At 38.0% G+C, this 17,737-nt stretch overlaps 1 protein-coding gene across 2 annotated transcripts in view; it reads left to right on the forward strand.

Annotated features, from left to right (window-relative positions):
* The window catches only part of ST18 (ST18 C2H2C-type zinc finger transcription factor), a gene marked incomplete at both ends in the record, with an annotated part of 163,959 nt that overhangs the window by 133,760 nt on the left and 12,462 nt on the right, over nt 1-17,737 (forward strand). For both annotated transcript variants that reach the window (XM_084209842.1, XM_084209841.1), the window contains 4 exons: nt 6,657-6,902; nt 12,481-12,596; nt 15,785-15,847; nt 16,627-16,695. In XM_084209842.1, the coding sequence (XP_084065968.1) occupies nt 6,657-6,902; nt 12,481-12,596; nt 15,785-15,847; nt 16,627-16,695 (494 nt within the window). The remainder of the gene's footprint in view (nt 1-6,656; nt 6,903-12,480; nt 12,597-15,784; nt 15,848-16,626; nt 16,696-17,737) is intronic.

Genomic DNA, 17,737 nt, shown 5'->3' on the forward strand with positions numbered 1-17,737 from the left:
CAGACAAGTATGCCCCAAACAGATTTGGTGTCCAAAAGTACACAAAACACATTTTTATTTGGTTTTGGATATTTATTACCTTGAACATACAGGATTCAAACCAAAAATTTGTGAATTAAGTTGCCAGACTGTCCTCAATGAAGACACTTTCTAATATTAAAATATGAAAAAATAAAATGCTATTTATCAGCGCTTCTGAATTATTTTGTGGCTGGTGGTGGCCACAAATGCAAACGTTTAATTGCTAGAATATCTCACACATTTTTAGATTAGTAAAAAGCCCCTCTTGAGACTTTATATGAAACTGACTTTATTTGAACTCAAATAATGCAACACATTACTACAGAGCTAAATATTTCCCTTTTTCTACTCGACAGCACACACATTTGACACATTTGAGAATAACAGTGTGGAGTGGCTGTGTTCAGAGCCCCACAGTATCAAGTGTCTCAGCCCTGCCCCTTGAAACACCCTTTTATTCCTTTTTCTGAGAAAACCTGATTAGCATTGTCCATACTTCAGCAGATCAAAGCTCCTGACTTGCAAACGTGTTTGAGCATCAGGCAGCCTCGCAGCAATCCAGTCCTTGTTTCTTTACAGATGGGAGACTGTGTGGTGGTAGAACAAGGATATGTGAGACTGCAGAGGAATTCTCAGGCTGGCTGGAAATATTTTGCCAGTAGCACAATTGTCAGAGATGTAAAAATATTGTGCTTCTAAGTTTTAAAAGCAGAACTTAAAGTTCAAACATTTCAAGTAAGTGACATTTTCTTGTATTTTCTCAAGGCATGAATATGTTGCCTTGCTTAAACAGGTGGGGAAAACAACAAAATGCTTTTTAGCACAAGTGTGTTTCCAAGTATATCTTTTTCTTTTTGCCTCTTAAATTTTATTTCTTGACCCCAAAGCATTGTCCCTCTCCTAGAAAGTCAGATGGTTTACCCTGAATATTCACCCCATTCCTGTATATACAGATAACATTTAATAACATTTAAATGAAGAAGTAAATTTATTTTATAACATGGTTCCAAATTTCAGAAATTAATGGGTATTCAAATACGTATTTCTCATTCTCTACATATCAGTTCAAAAGGGAGAGTTCAAGACAACAGAAGAGAAAGAGAAGCATAGCAAGGATAGAGAAGTCACGTTCCACATTAACAGTCCCACTGGCCAGAAAAACTTCCAAAGAGACCTTATGTTCAAGGTGATCTGACAAATATCCCAAGTTTAAAAATAATAATTTTTTTAAAAGCCATTAAAATAATACATTTATTCTGAAATGAGCAGTAAAATGGATTTTAAACCTTATCTATGAATTATGTATCAGTTGCATACAAAATAGTAAGGTCATCAGATACTTTGATGATATAGTTTTCAAAATAATTAATACCACATTAATGTTGTACTGTCTGAGCCATACAGTCTGGGACTGCAGTAAACATTTCCCCTGAATATAATGCCAACCAGGCAATTCTCATGCAGTCAGTATCCCAAGACAGTCTCCTGGTTGTACTTGATTTGCACTTTATGTAGCTTCATTCAGCTCCCACAGAAGTCAGCAGAAGGGTTCCCCTAGGAGGCTTTGCCTGCAGTTTCTAGCTCTGTGGAAGAATCCACATCATCTTAACTTCCAGGGATCTCCCCTGTTTACAGCCCTCATCACACACGTCTCAGTGAGGTAGCTGCAAGCAAGAGTTTATCTGTATCCTCATCACGACTGCTTGCCAAACATTTTGTTGATTGTTTTGGTGTTTTTCCCACCTGTTTAGACAAAATGGCATATGCACATTCTGCCTTTAAATAAAACAACAACAAAAAATGTAAAAATAAAATCACACTTGCTAAAAATGTTTAAAGTTTAAATTCTAGTTTTTGAACAAAATTGTGTCATCTCTCCATTCTTGGATACTGATGACAGTGAAAATTGCATCAATTATTTAAAAACTGTAGTTAGCACTCAGCATGTTTGTCAGGCAGTACTTTACTCCAAATACCTTAAAGCCTAAATACAGGATGAAAAATCATCCAAGAGTATCACTAGGTACCATCCTGTAGTACTGCTGTGCATATTGCTCTCTAAATGCCTTCTTGGCTAGCTTTTTTTAATTTGTGAACTGCTCTGGGCTTAAACTGTGACTCCATTTTTTTCTCAGATGTTGTTGGGCTGTTACAAGTTTTCTCATTTTGACCCAAATTAATATTTTAATTTTCTGCACAAGTACTCAGTTGCCTAAAATTGTGAAGAATTGAGGACCTGGTGCATGTGTTTTTGTTGGTTGGGAACAGGAAAGATTGGAGCATTTTGGATGGACTTGTATTAAGAATATTATTCAGACACATGGCAAGATAGGAGTCTCATTTACTCCCAATACCAGAACTTAAGAGCTCTTTTGAGCTTTCCAAACCAGACTGAACTGCTGGAGGAATGCTAAATTACTGATCATGTTGTTCCTTTGGACTTGCTTAGTGTTAAGTTCCATGGCTGATACCAACTAAAGAAAACATGAATTCTCTTATATGTCATGGCACAAAGTCCCTGACCTCACAGGTTTGAAATAAGATACATGCAGACACAATAATTTACTATTTCTGATCCAGCTGAGATAAAGCTTAACTTGTAATCATTACTGGAGACACACTGGAGAATATTAAATGTTATGAGTGATCAGATGGTCCAAAAGCATATGAAAAAATGGAGGAGAAATTTGACACAAATAACTAGCATCCTTTATTGTCCTAGATGTTGTAGTTCAGTTCTAAGGACAGGACCTAATTAAGTACTAGAAAATATTCCCTAATATTTATGTCATAAGATAAGGCTGAAAAAAGATTGACTTTATTGTACAAAGCAGATGGGGAGTATAGAGACTTTTTTTTTTTGTTTTGGTTTGCATATTTATATTAGTCTTCATTTTTGGTAATAAATTTTGTACCTTATCTTTTCACTGAATAGCTTCTGGAATAAAAAAAATTTGCTCCCATCATTTTTCTTTAATTTTTTTTTCTGAAATCCTTTTACCAGCTGCTTGTAAAATGTGAGGTGGGGGGATTAGAGTGTCCCATACGAGGTAGTAGGTAAGAAGTAACCTGAATTTAATTAATGTGTGTATGCTATCATGCTCATTGACTTTTCTTCATTGTTCAGTGGATATTTTCCTGATTTACATCAGTGTAAATATAAATGTTAGCAAGATCAAAATCAGGCTCCAAAGATTTACACAGCTTAAAACAAACATAAGTTAGGAAGCTAAAAGATACATTTGCATCTTTGTTTTTGCTTACAGTTTTAAGGAATAATCAGAACAGTTTACATTGTTTTAGTAGCTATATTTTAAATATGTCATGATAAATGGATAAATATAGGCCTGTTCACACATGCACTAGAGTCAACAGTAATAAGATCTTGCCTTCAGTGAGGAGAACACAGCCTTTACAAGCTTGAGCTAAGCATAGTAAGTGCCATTTTCTGTCAGCATGTCAGAGCACTGCTCTAACATTTTTTCCCATTTGCCATTTTTGTCTTTTTAGTTCAATTTAAAAATTGATGTAAAAATAAATGTGGTAAAGCAAGCAAAGGAGACATATTGAGAGGAGGGTGGGATCAGAGTAAGAATGTAAACTGGAGCAATAACTCTCACTTCCCTCTTTTTGCTCTGCCATTTGGAGTTTGCTAGGAAGGCACCAAAGCAATAGCTCTTTTGTGACACCCTTAGTAAAAAGCCACGCTGTGAACCTGTGATCAGTTCTGCAATGGGCAAAGGGGGATATTTTTCCCATGACTTTATTTAATTGTTGTGTGCATCTGTGAGCTCACTCAAAACCCATCTGCACACTACTTCACAAACACACTACCCAGACTTTCCTGATTGGAATTAGGTATGTGTTGGACAACCCAACTTCTACATGAATTTCAGGAAAGTGTTGAGAAAGCTTTAAATATCCATGATAGTAAATGTTCTGCTTATCAGTCAGAACTCCTTGTGGAGGTTATTGATATCTGTTTCTCAGAGAGAAGGATTTTCTAATATTGTTCTATGTCAAGTTGCATTAAGAAGGAAACCTTGATTGTTTTTGGTCCTTCTTGCTGTTGCTGTTGCCTTCTGAGTAGTTGATATTTTGTCAGTAGAGAGAATCTGCACTATTTATGGGTTTTGCACTATAAAACTACTGCAGCCCAGTCACATGGCTTCCTTTCCTAAGCCATCTGTCACAGAGGTCTGGAATTTTATGTGAATGTTGGTTGTGCAGACTTAACCCAAGTTTTTTTATTATGAAAAATGTCAGCAACTACAATATTTAGCATTTTACTTTACATTGGTCATTAAACTTGATTACTGTAGCTCTGTTTCATTGCTACAGTTACATATCAACTACGAAGCCAAAAAACACTGGGGCGATCATGGCAGAGCTGTATTGTCAGATCCTGGAGTGTGTGCTTGGCACTGATATAGTTAATATCTTGGATTTTTGTAACTAAGGTTTATTAATGCTGGTATAAAAATGTATTTGATATTATACAGATGGCATAAGATGTTGTGGTTACTAAGTTATTATCCAGGATAAGCTGCACTGTCAAATTCAGGGCTTAAAACTATCACAGGAGATTAAACTATTTACTAAAAAGGGGCAGAAAGATATAACAAAAGCGTCTTAGTATGAACATATTAGAAGTGTATTTACTTCCCATAAATATAATAAAACATCTCTCTCTTTAAGCTGTGTGATTGAAAATGTGAACTTGGCTGTGTGGGAGAAGCAAACATAAGAGGTGTCTGAGTTTCTGAACCAGGGACAAGCAGATGGCTTGCTGGTGCTTCAGTCTAGGTGGGCATCTGCATCAGGCTCATGGATGCAAAAGGGAGCCATGCTGGCTGAGTGAAGAGAGGCCTTAATTGTTACCTACCACCAATATTTTCCTTCTGATTCAGAAGATTTAGTCAATCTTACCTTTAAATTAGTCATCGCTGGCAGCGGTAGAAGGCCAGGCTGCATGAAGGAAGCTCGCACCCTCAGTCCAGCACACATTTTCAGCACAAGGGAAGAGCTCCCTGTTTCACCACAACTCTTAAGATCCTCAAGCAAGGACAGGTTTGACTGCCTTATCTTTAGCATTTGGATGGTTGACTAATCATCGTGCCCCAGCAATATTTAATGGTCAGAAGAAGAAAGGGGCTCCTCCTGACAATGTCTTTCTGAGGAAGAGGTCCAAGAAAGACAGACAAACTTGCCCCCTGGGCGTACCTGACCCTTTTCTATTTACAACACAACATTTAGGTGATTCACTTACACCATGAGTTTCCCATTATATTAGTCAAGGTGGGAAATCTAGGTTTATGCAGCTGTCTCCTACAGTTATACAGCACAGAACATATCTACCCCAAATTCCCAAGTGTTATCCAAGCTTTGTGGTGATGCAAATTAAAAATAGTAGTGATGACAATGAGCAGTGTTGATTACAGTATTCTATGTGTAGATCTCTGACACTGCTATTTATCTCCATAGCCTTGGAATGTTTTTTCCACATTATTCAGGAAAACACTGAACTAGACTACTGAGTAGTCCTCCAGAAGCCACGTTTCATCTTTTCCCCTACATGCCCTTCAGCAAATGTTGGCAATAGCAAGGACTAGTCTTATATTTATCCCTATATAGAAAATATGTCAATATGCTGTGTAGCATATTAAGCATGAGGGCAAATTTTTTGTTGCTTAAATTAGTAAATTGCACTTTCAGCAGCTTTTTACCATTGCAAGAAGAGGAGTTTGTCCTCTTTTTTCTGTGATCAAATGGCGTAAGGCAGAACAGTGACGTTTCCTTCCTTTGTTCTTGTACAGCCAAGCAGTATTTGCCCCTTTTTGTAAGCAGAAGAGCTTCTCCCAGACTGGAAATAGAGGTTGGGTCTCTCCCCAAACTGCAAACACCTCTGCAATTAGAGGTTGCTCTTTGCTGTACTCCCCAAGAAGCAAAGGGTTAACTCTGGCAGAATATCTCTATTAGGGAGAACCTCCTCAAAATCCTCCTGTACCTCCCAGTCTAGAGGTCTCAGTGCAGACCTGTGCCTAAGTGGCCTAGTCAAATTATGATAAAGGCAGTACATTATTTATGATAAAGGCAGTCAAGTGATGTAGAAAACCCCAGTGAAAATTTCTCCTACTGTGCTACTTTTAGATGTATTTCTTTCCCCCTCCTTCTCCCCCGCCATGATGCAGATGTTGTAATGTTTCCAGGGTATGGGGGGAAGGGAGGGTATGTAATAGTAATGCTGTTGATGACCTAAACAATGCATTAATGCTTTTAACTGTGAATTGGGGTCATAGTTCTCTGTAAGAGTGAAAAGATCAAGAAGATTTAAAGCTAAACTTTTTTTAAATAAAACTAGATTTAGGGTGTATAGGTTATGGTTTAGTGGCATCTTATTTAAATTCTACTTACTATGTTTAAGCTGAGATGCAGGGATACCATTACTGAAGCTATTCTTAAGTCTGCCTAAGAGTTGGACATTAACTGACATAAATCGAAAAGCTGGGTTTAGATTCAGATAAATTTAAATAAAAGCGTGCATTTATATTTATCCCTTAAAAGCACCACATGGTTATTTTACAGCCTTACCACGTCCATATCTAAACATGTCTCTATTTCCTGTTGCATGTCAGGGAGCTGAGATAGAAGTGGATGAAAATGGCACACTGGATTTGAGCATGAAAAAGAATCGAAGCCAAGACAAAGTTATGCCTCTCACTTCTTCCAGCACAGCACTTCCCACTCCCTCCTCTTCTCCTTTCAAAGCAAGTAGCATCCTGGTAAATGCAGCCTTCTACCAGGCACTTTGTGAACAGGAAGGCTGGGATACACCAATCAACTACAGCAAGACCCATGGCAGGAAAGAAGAAGAAAAAGAGGTATTTTTTCAATTTCTGAGTGACTTTTTCCCTTGCATGAGAGACCATATGATAGTCTTTATGGCCATCTAGAACTGTTTAAAGGGAATCAGTTTCCACAGGTAGAGGCTTGTGAACATTGATCTGGTTTTAATGGTCTCTTGGATGGGATATAAAAAACCCTGTTACTCACCTTGGAAAATCTTGCTTTCAGAGCCTACTTGTTAATGTCTGTAAGTCTCTAAGGTAAGGGAAAAAAAGGTTACCATCATTAGAGTCTGCTTTTTAAATTTTGTTCCTAATGGCTCAGTCTTGTAACACAAACACCCAAATGGACTAGCAATCACCAGGGGAAAAAGGAAAAACAAAACAAAAATAACCCCAACAAATAAAAAAAAACCAAGAGAGTTTTTTCACGCTGAAACAAAAGAAAATTTTTCCATACCAACTCTTTAGACTTCCAGATAACTTGCTATCTAATAATTTAAACTCATTCTTAAAACCTTGTCTGTAATATTCTTTCACTGGAAAACTTTATATTTTACATACTCTAATAAATTTCTGGCGCTGAGTCTTAGATCTCCTACTTGCAACTTACGTGATCAATCTTCTAGAGTGTCACTTCCAAATCATTAATTGTCTTAATTTTGGTTTTGTTTCTGTTTTGCTCTTTCATGTTGGTTTATCCTGTCTTGAAAACAAGGCAGCATAATCTACTATGGCCTTTCTCCCTTATTCTACTACTTTGCTGGCAAGTTTGATTTAATATTTTTTTTCTCATGAGCCTGACTTTCAGGATATGGGCTGCTTTCATTTTTCTTAAATCAGGAAGGGATCACCAGCTCTTTAAAAGGCTGATTAGATAAAAGCCTAGGTTACAGCTTTCAGAAAAAAAATAAAAGATGTCCTAGTTGGAAGGTTTTATACTACTTACTCCTTGTTTGGTTTTATATATCTAGTAATAGAATTTGATCATTATATCAATATGAAATTATCTTTTATCCAAATATCAAATCTGACACTTCAAGAAGACATAGATGGGGTAAAACTATTTACAATGGAGGTTGGGGAATCAAGACATCCAATTCAAAAACCACCTGGAATTTAAAGATAATTCAGCTGCATGAGGAAAAAACTATTAGCACGGGTTAGAAGACTGCAATATGTCCACTGAAAAAGCTTGCATTTCTTGGAGGCTGGGCTGTCTTTGCAGTCTCCTCTCTGGGGCTAGGGATGGTCTTTATCTCACCAATGACAGAACAATCCGTGTCCCCGGGTTCTGCAGCGGGTTTGACCTGAAGCAGGAGGCTGAGGGCTCAGGCCCTTCCCCATTCATGCTGCAGGATGAGTGAGCACACCCAGCTTTGGTAGGACTGCCTTGCTGCCGGGATCAAGGGGTTTCACAGACTTGGCAGGGGACCTGCCATGTCCTCCTCCTCCCTGCTGCCATCACAGCTCAGCAAAAGAGCCAAGACAGGAGCACCTCCACATCCCCCCCCAGTCCATGCCTGACTTTCACAAGGCTAGGATGGGTGTATGGATGTTTCCCTGTCCCTTTCCAGCACAGGGAATTGGAGGCAACTAAACTACCCGACATGACATTATGGTCCAATGCACTCAGGCACTGGTGTCCCTTGCACTTGCTGCTTTGACACTGCGCACTTTGTCCCTAATTGAGGATCTGGCCCCAGATCTCTGCTGAGATTTTGCTGTCCCAGGGAGCCTTGATACATCCAGTGAGGACAGGGCCAGAGGCTCTGTTTTCAAAATCAAAGACTGGCAGTTATCCTTATGCAAAGAAAATGACTGATTATATCTATTTCTAATTCATTGTTATCTGGTTCATATGCACAACAGTCGCTTAATTTTGGTGGTAATTTCCAGAAAATATTGTCTCTCTCTCTCTCAGCAAAATAGCCTGTCCAGATGCCCCCTTAAAAAAAATAAATCTGAATTTGGAAAAAGCTCAAAATCTCTCCAAAAGGAAAGCGCTGAGAAATAACTAGAGCTGTCAGTTAGTTCAACTGTCAGTTCTCCAAAGATTTCAGGGCTTAAAAATGTTAAAAGTGCCAGATGCTATTATCTGTTATTCATGTTACCATTATGTTCTGGTCTTTGCTGAAATCAATATAAACTTCCATCTGTACATTAATGGAGTATCATTGCTTGCTTTCTTTCAGTAGTGTGCATGCATGAATACACACATGCTCTTTGCAGGAAATAGTAGTGCTTGGACCAATTGGGGTGGTTCTGATTTTTCTTTTAGTCTGAAATTCTTTAGATTTTAATAGCATTTAACTATAAATCCATTCAAATGGAAAAGGAAAAATTGTACATACAGTTGGACTTGACTAGCTGTAACGATCATCACCCAACATACCACAAAGAAAGAAGTGCTAAAGGTGTTTTCCCAAAGGATTATCTCTCCCTCTAAAGATAAATAGCTGGAGAAGCACACAAGCCAAGATATGATGCTCTACTTTTAGTCTTAAGTGCAGTGGATCAAAAATATTTCTTCTTTATTTCTGACCTTCTGTGTTTCAGGCAGATGCAACCCCTTTTGGGCCACATGTAGTGATGTAAGGTTCTAGAAAGGCAGAGTTTCATTATTCCTTCGCCTGCATTTCCTTTGCACTGTCCTGATTTTGCAGCTTCTACACATATGAAGATTTTATGTTTCTTGAATAACACCAAGTGTCCCTCAAGGAACTAAGAAAATGAAAAGGTGACTAAAGAAGTCACCTATTTAAATGTCTATATATCTCCCTTACTCCTGGGAAGTATACTAGGAAAAAACCAGTATAAAATTGTTGTTGTTTCTGTACGTATGTTTGTGTAAAGCTTTAGTTTAAAAAAATTAGAAATCTTAAAGCTCAATTCAGGAAATTCACCATTAAGATTTGAAAAAAACCCCCTAATTATTTAAAGATAGAAAATGAAAATACTGCAATTCTAAACACTCTATATCAGTTATACTGGTGGCTATAGGTGTACTCCAGTCAGTCTTCACCATGAAATTTTGGTTTTATTAAATGACTCAGTGAAATGAAGCTGTGAACTGCAATACTGTATTGTTTTGTCAAGCCTTGGATATACACAATTCTCCATCATTCTGCTCTGTGCAGCAGGTATCAAACAGTGATATGATGAATAATTCACACACACACTCACACACACACAAATTTTCTGGTCCATCACCAGCGAAAGATCAGAATATCTTTCGTTTAAAACAAAGAAAACAAGTTACACATATATAAGTTACACATATGAAAATATTAACATAGCACAAACAGTTATGGCAATTCTGGTGTGCTGCAGGTGCATCCTGAGGTACATGACCCAGATCAGGATCACAGTGGTGAGTGTCCTCAGATCAGGATCACAGAGTGCTAGAGTGTCCTCTTCACCACCCCCTAATCTAGGCTTCTCTCAAAAGAAGTAGAAGAGGCTGATGAATGCCTGGCTTAGATACAGGGGATCCAGGCAAGGCATGCTTTAAATTTTTAGAAACACACATCAGTTCAGTGATGCAGATGTAGCCCGGCAGAGTTAGTTGATAGACAGGAAACTGATAAACCACCATTCTTTAACCTCCATTAAATTAAGTGGAAACCATTTTATCTGTGTTTTTTGAAGTTATTTTGACATCTGATCCCTTCTAGCTGGCAACAGGGGATTAGCATTTTTGCTTGTTTCCTTGGGGAGCTTTTGATTTTACAGTAACTCGTGCCAGTGATGATCCCGGCTTGCACTTATGTGTTTGTAAGAAAGATTGGTCAGAACTTGTGGATAGAAGTAGTCAGGAATTCAAATATCCATGGCAAAATCACCCCTATATACCACTACCAGAATTACCCCTATATGCCACTGGGAACAAGATTTAACCCAACTTCGGAAAATATCTTTGATGTTCCTTGGATCTTGAGCAAAGCTGATATCCATTTTTCCACTTTTGCATTTTAGCATTTTAGTTCCCATGTCTGGAAGACTTTCAATCATTTATTATTTCTGCACTAACATCAAGACCTTATGTAGTTGCTAATTTTCTCTGTTGTTCCTTATCTGAAGTTCTCCTTCAGAAATATAATTCCCCAAGCCTGAAACATATGAGAGTTTTTCTATTTATTTAAAATAATTAGTCATTAATTACTGTGTGTTTAGTAAAGCTGAATATATGTATTTCTGCTTTCTATATTTGTATCAGATTAGATTATTCTCAAAAAAATTAACCCCACAAATGTGGTTGAAAAAACCAGTAGTAATTGATACAGCAATAATATGGCATAATTTCTATACGTATGTGAAGTGTGAGTTACAGTAGGCAGTAGGTAGCCAGCAGCAGAACGCAGAAGAAAGTCATATTGAGGATCCAGCCTCAAAACAGGCAAAGATGAGCTGCCAGAATTGAGGACCATATGGAAGCTTTATCAGAAGAAACACCCCTGCAGAGCTTACAAGACCCAGGAGGCAGAAACTCCATTTTCAGTCCAGATTCCACTCAGCCCTGCACTCTGTGTTAACAGCTCTGCAGACAAGCCTGCTCCTCTGTCCTGGCACATTTGTCAGCTGCACAAGCCCAGAGCATCCATGGCACCAGCACCGTGAGTTTAGCAGAGTCTGGGACCTTCCACTCTCAACCATGGGCAGCAGTTTCTGCTCCTGCAGATGGTAATCTCTGGGAAACACCTGAGTGCTGGAATAGAATCACAAAACCAACGTGAAGTCCAAGAAGGGATTCATAGAGGAATGATAATTGATGCCATAAACTTTGGAGAATTCTTGAATGATAAAATAGCTACTGAGCATCCCTCCAGAAAGAAAATACTTAACTTTCATAAAGACAATAATAATTGAAGGCATTAAGTCTCAAAACAGTAGAAACCAAGTTATTTTGAAATTATAAAAAAAGATTTTTCAGAAAACAAAAATGCAATTTCCTACCAGGACTCCAAGTTTCCAAAATGCCTTCCCAATGGAGCAAATGCTCATGACACATACCATCCACCAAACAGCATGGTAGCAGTGATGATTTAGATCTACAAATAGTAGAAATCAAGAACTACCCTTAACAGCCTGCTATTAAGAAAGCTTCAAAGTTGTTTGTTCTTTATGATTTTTATCTTAACAAGAATCTGCTCTTTCAATAAGATAACAGGACATTCCATTCCACAGACCTAAAAAGCTTTGCAATGGCCACACCAATCGTGTTCAAGTCAGCAATGTACTTACACAGCAAATAAATAGAACATAACTGCCAAAGTCTAGTTTGGCTCTACCAACAACCACTTCTTTTTTCTCTGTGTACTTTTCTTTGGCCTTTATCACCATCTTATAAAACAAACACAAATTTCTGCTTAAACTAGTTTAAATTAGCATCTGCTTTCAGAAATATTTACAGAACATTCTTAAAAGTCTACCTGTAAGAACCTGAAACTATGATGCACTAAACTTTCCTAATTTCTCTCCCTCATTTCTTTTTAAATTCTTTTTTTTTTTTTAAGTTTAAAAGAGGTTCTCTTGTCGTGGCAAATTGTTACTTGAATGTGTGGGAGGAATTGAAAAGAGAAACTTTTTGTTACATTCTCATCTGATATTTCAGAAAGATCCAGTGAGCTCTCCAGAAAACATGGAGGAAAAGAAGTACCCAGGAGATGTCTCCATACCCAGTCCTAAACCCAAGCTCCATTCAAGAGATCTCAAAAAGGAACTCATCACGTGAGTCACAAAAAAATGCTGTATTTTCCTTTGCCCTGGTAAAGACTGGCTATGCTGCTGTTCTGACTTCTGTTTTGAAGTAGATTTGCAGGAGCTGAGCAGGGAGGCTTGCACAATTCCCTGGGAGTAGTTAGCTCCACATTGTGGGTATGCAGATATGAAGTTTGGGGCTGTGACAAGCCACAGTGTGCCTGGGGGTCTGGACAGATTAATGATTAAATTTATACTGGGTGCCACTCCTTACTCCTCAGATAGAGAGGTAACAAGTGGGCACTTGCACTTAACTCCTTCTACAAAACACACAGTTTCATAACATGCTACAGATTGCATCTGCAAATGCTTATATAATTAAATAAACTTTAATTGAACAATTGTCATTATAGACCCATTGCTTAGAACTTGTGTAGAAGCAGTTAGGATTTCTCAGACAGAAAACATGCAGAGTTCATAAAAAGACAGAATACAGAATGGGGCTTTCCAACCTGTAGGAAGCAGGTTTAAGTCCTTCATCTGCTTCCTTCCAAGCAGAATTAGTTATTCAGTCCTGCTGAAAATCCAGTGGCTGTAGAAATTCACGCCCTGGGACTGTAGGCTAACGCTCTCTTTTCCCAGTTACTGAGATCTACTTGCTCTGTGTTAAGTTCCAAAACTTCACTATCTTGAACAGCAAATAAATTCTATAAAATCTGTCTGCATAAAACAGCTTGCATCAGGTTAGAATTTTTCACTAAAATTGTCCCATGCAGCTCATACCACAAGTCACTTTTTAAAAATCTCATCTAGGCTCTTCACAGAATCCCTTTGGGTTCACATCAATATCATTTTGATATTAACACAGAGTTTTCACTGTAATAGTCAACAAGGACTCAGCAATCATTTATGGCACTTTTATTTTTGTCCCAAAGCAGAGCAGGTCTCTCTGAACAAGTGTGGTCCAGATCACTTAGTGATGATAGCCCATAACTGCAGGCTCACCCATGAATAAACAAGTCGCATCATGCCAACTTGTGTCCTGCTCTCCAGACTCGGTGGCACTGAGGCTGTTAGATCTGCCTGTGTCTCTAGAATTTACATTTCCCTGGGGCAAGCTGCTGTGAAGAGCCATTCTTTCCCCCCATGTCATGCAGTCTGCATGTTGTCTACTCACCACATTATATCTGCAGCCATAGTTCATGACCTAAATTGCTACAGGTCAGGTTGTCTTGCCTCTCCTTCTAAAACAAATGCATACAAGAATCACTGAGAGTTTATTTGCTGGAGGCTAATGGCTTTTCTTTTGTAGTATTTATTCCTTTGTGATACTGACCTGTTTTGAGATACCTGTAATATACTTTTCCGCCCTCCTAAATAATAACACCAAAGTATTAACTAGGGCAATGATGAACTTACAGCGGTTCAAAAAGCATCTAAAGACAGGTATCTAAAATGTAATTGTGCCAAAAATTAAATAAAGAACAGTTTTAATTTATCAGAAGAATCCATAGGCAATATAGAGATCAGACTACATTCCTGTGATCCCACTGAGCTCAGATATTTTACTGAAAAAGTCAGTACAGTTGGCTCCATCATGAGGAAGCTTTTAAAATGACATAAGCGCTTGCAGAGAAAAAAATTTGAACATGGTTAGCACGCAGTTGGAGCAAACTACTGTATGAATCCCACCGTCTAGTATGTGCTTTCTATTTTTCCATGTTAATTTTGTTGACCATAACAGCATGGCTCAGGTTGAAATGGGCTGTGAAAATGAGGCTGATGTCTTCCTAAGGCTTTTTTACAGATTTGAAAAACTTCCTAGCATTCTGCCAGCTCAGAGAAAGTAGCCAGGTGAGCATCTCAGGCACGCCTTTTTTCCTTAGCATGGAGCACTAGCTAACAGTTTTTGTGCAGCACCTGCTTGCCCTTTTTATCCATATTCCCAGTGAAAGAAAAACTGTTCTTTATAAGGCAACTCTCCAGGGTTGGTTAGAGTGTTTCAAAGTACTGGACAATTGTATATTTAGTTCACCTCCCTCTCCATGCACAAGTTGCCCTTCTTGGTATCTTTCCTCTTTTGCAGAGGACTGTATCCCAGCTTGACTTCAGTGTTACAGCTGAAGGGCTGAGGAAAAAGAGAAGCTATAACATCTTCTCCAGCATGCCTCCATCTCTTGGTTTAAATGAGCATTTCTGTTCAGTTAAACATACACCTGGTTCCAGCCAGGACAGGGTTGAATTTTGCAGTAGCCAGGAGGTGGGGTGGCTGGGACCTGGTGGTTATTCTATAACCTCACCCAGGGAGAAGGTTTTCCTTACAGTCAAGTAAACTTGACAAAGGCAGGGTTGGGTGACACCAGTTCTGTTCTGAGCAATCATTTGCCTATCTTGTGCACTTTCTTATGGATATTTTTGCTGTTACCATTCATTTTGTTATCTCATTGCTGTTTCCTGTGATTTGTTCTTATCTTGAGATGTGGCTTTTACCTTTTGTGCCTCCACTTCTACTCTTCAGCCTGTAGGGGAAGGAGGAAGGGGGGGGCGAGCAAGCAGCCGATGGTTTAGACAGTCTTGGTGGGAACATTAATTTGGAGAGTACCATTCCCAAACCACAACAACAACCTTTTTATCACTTCTCAGTTCAGCTGAGAAACAGCTTGAGAAAGTTTTCTTCTCGTTCAGAACTCCAGATGTTTGATATTGATATGCTTTGTCTTCTGCAAGCAATTTTCTCACTTGTATCAGTAAATAAATATTGGATATGTTTCTAAAGAAGGTGTCTTATTTTAGTCATAAGTGAAAGAAATTATTTTAAATATTACTGTTCTCTGGCCTCCAGTATGTTATACTTGAGGTCAGATCAGAAACTTCAGCTCCAGCATTTATGAACTGCTGTGAAAATTTTGTGCCAATAATAAAACAGTCTTTTTAAGAACTCACTTTATAAGCAAAATACCTATGCAAAGGTAACTCTAGCAGATAAAATAAAGGTTTGAAATATTTGCACTGTGGAAATAGGAGAAATTCTTTCCCTCTGTGTGTCAAGTAATAATTAAAAACTAGAATGAAGTTTTCTAGATTACTGCAGTGTCGTGACAGTGTGTAATGATGAACGTGATTGCCCTAAGGTTCATTACATAATTCACTGCAGGGTGTGGTGAGCTATGTGGTGCATTTTATACACTCTAATTTCTCATTCATTCCTCCCTACACAGCTGTCCAACCCCAGGATGTGATGGTAGTGGTCATGTAACAGGAAACTATGCCTCACACCGCAGGTAAGAAACAACAGGAAGCCTAAAACAGGAAATAGAGCTACTTCTGGCTCTTGTCATCTTTGAACCCCTTTGTACTAACCATGGATAAGTATTCAAAAACAATTTGCAGAAAATAATCCACAGAAAAACGCGGCTGTTTTTCCTGATTTTTTTATATTTGTAAAGGTGTGGACTTAATACACTGAGGCAGTTAAGCAGCATATGCTTCTTACTGTAGCTGCATTTCTCAGCTACAGAAAAGTCATTTAGTGAAGCTTGCATTTCCCTGAGTGTACATACAGATGCTGTTGTATCTGATTATAAATGAGGTTTTTGCATATCTCTTTATGAATGACTTTTAAATTCATAATCTGCTATTATAACCTGAGGATATTAAATATTTTTCTCAAAATAGCCTACTGTCAACCTCGGTGTTGAAACAACAATTTCCTCCATTTCCATTGGGAACAGAGTGGAAATGATTTCTGCCTTCTACCAACCACGTGGACCAGATCCTCTAGCTGTCCTTCATGTAGGAAACATAAAGGATGGATTCTGTGCACCACTGTCCCCTCATAGCAAAACTTTACAGGGGCTAGAAACCTTTGTCCCAAACTACACACTTTTTTTAGTGATTTGAGAACCACATCCTTATGTTTGTCCTTCTTTGTCAAGATTAAATATTTGAGAGTATAATTTTAACTAATATAAATAATATATTGTCTGGATGTTGCTGTTTTAGATTAAAAAAAAAAAAGCTTTGGTTTAGTAAAATATTTCATATCAGGTTTTTTTTTTAGTGTTTCTGGGTGCCCATTAGCTGACAAGACATTAAAATCCCTTATGGCTGCTAACTCTCAGGAGCTCAAGTAAGTATTAGCAATAGCAAAATGCTATTGTTCTTTATCTTCGAGAAACATGTTCCCTGTGTTATTTGAGTTGTAAATTTGAATTGCCCTGAGCAGTATCACACCTTTTTTTGAAAAGTGTAGTGAATTGGTTTGAAAGCTTTTGAGTGAAATAAAGTTTACTTTTCTCCATTTGTCTTTCTTTATTCTTGTACCCCTTCATTTTCATTAACTAATCAGGGCCTGGGGAGACAAAATTAGGAAAGATGCAGTTTTCTCAGTATTTCTGAATCAGAGAGGAATAGAAAATATCTAATATGTAAAATGGATCTGTCAACTGATCCAGATAGTAATAATTGGAATTATTTAGTTAGAAATAAATCTAGTTAGAATAAATCTAAAAATGAGACCAGAATACCTGCAAATCCTTTTTTTTTTTTTTTTGTCACTACCCTATACTATGAGTTTAATGCCACTGAAGCAGGCATCAAGTCATATGATTTTATGCTGGCATAATTCTCACCATGAAATGTCACTTACAAAAGGACTGTGCAGGCTTTGCTATATAGACAGATGTATAGGGACATATGAATATTTCAAAAATCTGTAGTCAAGAGAGGCACTGGCAACCAGTCATCTAGTTATTGAATTGGCTTTGTCAATAAGGATGTGGGGAAAAGGGAAGGATAATTAGAGTTCTTTCATAGCTTTCCCTCTGCAACTCGTAAATTGGATCCCATAATAGATGGCTTGGAAAAATTCATGAATGCATGTAAAAAGGGGAGAACCCCGTGACTGTCCTTTCTGTCCTTTAGGTTCATCCCTAGTCAAGATAGAAGAAAATAAAGTCTGATCATGTGACTATTTTCCTTTTCTAATAGTATTAATAGCAGAAGTGGCTACATTTAGGCTTGGAGCAGTGTTTGGCTTCCCCAGATCAAACGTTAGTGGTCTCATTCCCTAGCCTTGCAGCTTCAGTTATAATTGAAATGCTGAACTGATGGTAGCTATGAAGTTGAATGTACAGGAGATGCAGCAAAATAGCAAAGAAAGACCATTTATG

This window comes from Fringilla coelebs (assembly GCF_963513975.1).
Source record: "Fringilla coelebs genome assembly, chromosome: 1".
NCBI lineage: Eukaryota > Metazoa > Chordata > Aves > Passeriformes > Fringillidae > Fringilla > Fringilla coelebs.